A 5,711-nucleotide genomic window follows, 5' to 3' on the forward strand; every position below is an offset into this window, starting at 1 on the left:
GTGTGACCACTGTTTACTCTCTGAAGTTCTCAGCTTAACACCCCGACCAGGTGGCCGTAGCCTTTGGCCTGGTACTGCTTAGCTTCCAGAAATACCCTGGAGGGAAGAGGTTTAGTTTTCAGGCTCCACAGCTTCCAAGCCACTAAAAATGCCTTCGTGGAGCTTGGCTGTGGGCCCTGTGCTCATTCGCATGCTGGTTGGTCTGGGTGCTGGCTGGACACGTAGGGGCGTATCCTTTGGCCTTTTTTCTAACACTTGCCCTTCTCCTGCAATTTCCCTTCCCTCTCCATCCCCTGACTATAGATTGTCCTCCCGGCTGTGTTTGTCTGCATTGCCCTGGTGTTCAGTCTGATTGTGCCACCCTTTGGCAAGTACCCTAGCCTGGAACTTCAGCCCTGGATGTACAACGAACAGTACACATTTGTCAGGTATGTGTTGGCCTTCCGTACCGAAGGAGAGAGGTGAGCTCAGGCAGACCAAGGGTGTTTACTATGCTGAGGGCCAAGGGGAGGTGATCTCAAGATTTCCACAGTGGAACGGATTTTATCTGCTGTGGTTAAAGCCCCTACACAAATGAATATTGGACGCAAAGAACAGCAGTGAACAAAACCTGAAATAATAGTTCTCTGTGGCCGCATTTGAGCTCCTTTCCTCCTTATACTGCTGTTGTCAGGAACCGTCATATATGTTTATGTAAATAATCTGCCCTTGCAAAAACAATCTTTGAGCTATGTAATATATTTGGATTTTTATTTTGCTGTTAGTGCTGAGTGGATTCAGACTCCTGCCCTTCCTGTGGACAGCAGAGCGGAACCCTGCCTGGTCTTTTTGCGCCATCCTCTCCCCTTCCAGTGCTCTATCAGACAATGCTCTCTTGCTGTTCAAAGGGTTTTCATGGCCAGTTTTTTCAGAAGTGGGTGGCCAGGTCCTCCTTCTTAGTCTGTCTGAGTGTGGAAGCTCCACTGAAACCTGTCCACCGTGGGTGACCCTGCTGGTATTTGAAATACTGGTGGCATAACTGTCAGCATCACAGCAACACACAGCCACCACAATATGACAAATGACAGATGGGTGGTGTGGTTCAGGAAATGAACCCGGGCTGTGACTGTGAGAGCACCGAATCTTAACTACTAGACCAGTACACTAGGGCTAGCTTTGGATATTTACAGCTATGTTTAATTTTGTAGTTTAATTACAGGCCTTCCATACACCATAAGAGCATTGTAATTCCAGGTTCTTGTTTTCTGCACAGTACAATTCATGCATTTATTATCTATTCTCTTAGGTTGTAGATACTGGCTAGTGTTTGTTCTTTAAATGAACATACCAGCTACTCTCTATCAATCCACTGTACCAAAAAAAGGATAAACGAGTTTCTCCATTTCTTTAACCAGGAGTTTTCTTTAGTCCTCTAGTATTTATAGACCTTTAGATGGGGGAAGTATGTCAGTGATGTGAAAAGGGAAGCTTAAAAAAAAATACAAGAAAAAAAATACGTAAGCATGTGAATTGGTCTCTATTCTCTAACTCCATGTTCCCTCCTATTTGGTTCACGTTTACTGTCTTCTTTCCTTTCCCAGCAGCTGACCCTGTGTTGCCTAGGGCTGTGGAACATGGGCTGATGAAGTTTTTGTAATCCATGCCCAGTATTGTTTGTGTTTTCTAGTTGTCCATGCAAACACTCATCCAATAAAATCTGCCTCCCCTTTCCTAGAAAATCCTGGTTGTCTCTGCCTAATGGAAAATTATGAAAGTACTTTTGAAATACTGATCCTTAATGAATTTTACTCCATATTAAAATACATATGTAACTGTGTATATGTATGTGTGTGCATACACACATGAACACCTCCATACATGTAACTTACTTACACAAGCTCTACTTTGGAGTCCTGTATGTTACCTTGATAACAAATATATGGCCAGAGTCTCAGCTCCTTATGGGTTGGTTCTGTGTTTTATTCGTGTCGCTCTTAAGAGCTTGGCACACAGAAAATACTTGATTAAAAAAGTAGTTTAACTTAAGAATGGGGAGGTGGAAAATTCTCCCTGGTTTTAATGAATTGCTGAGCTGGCTGCCTCTCATGTACCCACAGTAATGATGCTCCTGAGGATGTGAGCACCCAGGAACTCTTGAATGCCCTCACCAGAGACCCTGGCTTCGGGACCCGATGTATGGAAGGAAACCCAATCCCGTAAGTGCCACTTTAGACCCTCTATGGCTGGCTGCTTCTGCTTGCCACCTGATGTGATCTGTGATAACACTGACTGCATTTATCAGCTGCATGCCACACTGTGACCTCCATCATTTGCCCTTTGAATCATTTTTTATTTTAAAAAAGCTAATATCTAATCAATATTACTTATCTAATCAAACCTATCTAATACCTAATCAAACCATCTAGGAACACGCATAGCAGACCAGGAGAGTCGTCTATCATCCCGCAAAGAAAATCACTACAGACTTGTTTACTGCTTTAGAAATTAATATTTAATTTAATAGCTCTTTATACTTACTGATAAATGCTTTTCCCTTTTCTCCTTCCCCCCAACTCCTGTACCTAAGTGCAGAGATGAGCTGCCATGATTATCTAATTTGCAGTTTTGCTTATCAGCTTCTTCACTTTAACAACCTGAAAAGAGGATGTAATAATTTTTATAAAAATGGACATTTTCTTGTTTTAGAGTGGCATGTTTTATCATTCTTTCCTTAAATCCTTTTTTAAAAAAGTAGTCAGTATATAAATAAGTTCAGTGAAATACCCATATGACTCTTAAGTGTGTCCAGAGATGTTTGTGAGTAAAGACAATGAAGAGACGGGAGGAGCTTCTGAGAGAGCCGAAGGATGGCAGACGTGGGTTCAAGTTTCCAAGCTCAGGTAGAATTTGCAGTTGAGATCCTTAACCACAAACTCTGAGGAATTATCGAGAGTGCAAAAAGGTGTAGGAAGATTGCAGAAGGGCTAACTTGAATTCCAGATTTAAAGGGAAATACTGACCCTGCAAGTGACAGACGAGTGATTGCCCTGCCTGTGTGTGCAAGGTTCTAGAACAGATTTCTAAATGGATAGCTACTATGTACTTGTTAGGTCTTAATAATTGGATTCTTACTAAACGTTTGTTAGTACTTAATACTTAATGGGTAGTAAATCCTAGCAGCCGATGTCAGTTCCTAAAGAACAAGATGACGAAGGTGGAGAAGGACACAGGGACATCCTATCTGGATTTCACAAGAGTTTTTTTTTAAAGATTGGCACCTGAGCTAACATCTGTTGCCAGTCGTCTTTTTTTCCCCCTTCTTCTTCTTCTCCCCAAAGCCCCCCAGTACATAGTTGTATATTCTAGTTGTAGGTCATTCTGGTTGTGCTGTGTGGGACGCCACCTCAGCATGGCTTCATGAGCAGTGCCAGATCCACGCCCAGGATCTGAACCAGTGAAACCCAGGCCGCTGAAGCAGAGTGCACGAACCCAACCACTCAGCCATGGGGCCGGCCCCTCGCAAGACTTTTGATTAGATTCCACCTGAAGGCGAGATAGAAGAATGAGATGAGATGAGGGGTAGAGTTAGGTGGATTCATTACATGCCAGCTGAATACTATGGACTCATAGGTTGATGCCAGCCCTTGAAGGGTCTGTCGGAGCCGGGTCTGGATTGAGAACTAGCCTACAGAGACAAATGGGGTACTGCCCCTGACATCACAGGGCTCTCAGCTTTGAGGCAGAGCACCGCTGAAGGTGTGCTGGGAGCAGTCTGATGTATAGGCCCCACTCTAGCAACTTTTAGGCTTTTCAAAAGTAGTAGTGGGGCCTGCCCAGTGGCGCAGCAGTTAAATTTGCATGTTCCACTTTGGTGACTCAGATCCTGGGTGCGGACGTACGCACTGCTCATCAAGCCATGCTGTGGTAGGCGTCCAGCATAGAAAAGTGGAGGAAGATGTGCATGGATGTTAGCTTGGGGCTAATCTTCCTCAAAAAAAAAAAAAAGTAGTAGTAGAACTAAGGGAAGTTTGGCTGGGACATTTCCTTGTGGCATTTAATTTTGTCTCAGCCACTCATTTTTTGCAGGTTTTAGAGTTCGAGCTTCAAGAGGGCCCTGGGTCTTAGTTTGACTTTTTCTATTTAGTTTGGGTGCTTTAAAGGGAGAACTAGAGAGCAACCCCCAAAACTGTTCCATTTGATACGAGAATAAGATAAAGACTGTGGCTCTGCTTTAAATTGTAGAATTTTGGAACTGGAAGGAACACTAGAAATATTGAAACATGACTTGTTGAAACAAGTCATTTTATACTTTTATTTTACTAGTGGAGAAAATAAGCCCCGAGAGGGCCAATTGTTGTTGATGGCCTCACGGTAATCCAGAGCTCAAGTCAGGCATAAGGGCTTTGTCTTTTGTCACCTGGGGAGCTTGTAAACAACCTAGCTCTTCATGTCCCAAGCACTCTCACCCTCACTCACACCCCCCAATTCTCTACTTGTTTTGAAACATAAAGTGAATCTCACCATTCTCCACCAGATTTTCAGCACATTGAACGTAAAATCCAGACTCCTCCCCAGGCCTGTGTTATCTGGCTCCTGTCTCCTTCTCCTCGTCTCCCCTTGATCTTCCTGACAGCTCATCACATTCCAGCCACACTGCCTCCCTCTGATTACTCAAGAAAAGAAAACTCAGGGCCTTTGTACCTGCACTTGCTCTTGCTTCTGCTTGTAATGTTCTTTTCCCCCAAATCTTGACCTGGCTTCTCCTCTCTCATCGTTTATGTTTTGGCAGAAATATCACCTCTTGAGGTGGTCCTTTCTCACCAGTTACCCCCTCTTTATTTTGCTTAATTTTTGGCCATCTGAGATTACATTATTGAATTGATGTCTAACTCTTCCTTGGAAACACAAACTCCACGAAGGCAGGGACTTTGTCTTGTTCACCCCAAACTCTCAAATATGCAGCACAGTGTCCGGCACATAGTACGTGCTCAATGAATATTTGTTGCCTGAACACATGGGCATTGACCACATGCTGGTGGATTGGGTTGACTTCAGTTCAGCAAATGAGCATTTAGGGCCTCTTTGCATTCCTTCATCCTTATCTGTAAAATGAGTTTGCAGCTTACAAGGCTATGAGGAGATCCAGCAATCAAATGGTGATGGGGTAGATGCATGCTTGCAGTTGTCATTGATTGGTCCTGTGCTCCTGAGGCAATAGGAAAGGCCCTCTCGGGTGATGCTACCCTTAATGTCCCCCCTTTGCAGAGGCATGCCCTGCTCAGTAGGGGAGGAGGAGTGGACCACAGCCCAAGTTCCTCACACCATCATGGACCTCTTCCAAAATGGGAACTGGACGATGGAGAACCCCTCACCTGCCTGCCAGTGTAGCAGTGACAAAATCAAGAAGATGCTGCCCGTGTGTCCCCTGGGGGCTGGGGGACTGCCTCCTCCACAAGTGAGTCTCTTTCCTCTGTGACTGAGCAGGTGGGGGTGCAGGGTGGGCTGGGAGCTTCTGTTTGGCAAGAAGGAGTGGATGACGTATCATTCAGGTGCGTCTCTTTTAGGCTTGATGTTAATTCTTGTCATAGGGAAAAGCATGTGAGTTTGAGGGGAGGGGGCCTGGACCACATTCTTCCCATATCTGAGGGAGCTTAGCCTGTTTCTCTATTTTGAAAAGTCAGCCTAGTTACTGATTTGTTTGTGTTTAAGGCAGAACACAACACTCTGGATCA

At 44.5% G+C, this 5,711-nt stretch overlaps 1 protein-coding gene across 1 annotated transcript; it reads left to right on the forward strand.

Moving 5' to 3' along the window:
* Positions 1 to 303: 303 nt before the first annotated feature.
* LOC124232799 (phospholipid-transporting ATPase ABCA1-like) lies at positions 304 to 5,434 on the forward strand (the record flags this gene model as incomplete). The annotated part of the gene is made up of 3 exons (XM_046649710.1): positions 304 to 428; positions 2,097 to 2,195; positions 5,245 to 5,434. Coding segments are annotated over 3 exons (414 nt in total), but the record flags the coding sequence as incomplete, so codon positions are not given.
* Positions 5,435 to 5,711: the final 277 nt, after the last annotated feature.

The sequence above is a fragment of the Equus quagga genome, unplaced genomic scaffold (assembly GCF_021613505.1).
Source record: "Equus quagga isolate Etosha38 unplaced genomic scaffold, UCLA_HA_Equagga_1.0 116607_RagTag, whole genome shotgun sequence".
NCBI lineage: Eukaryota > Metazoa > Chordata > Mammalia > Perissodactyla > Equidae > Equus > Equus quagga.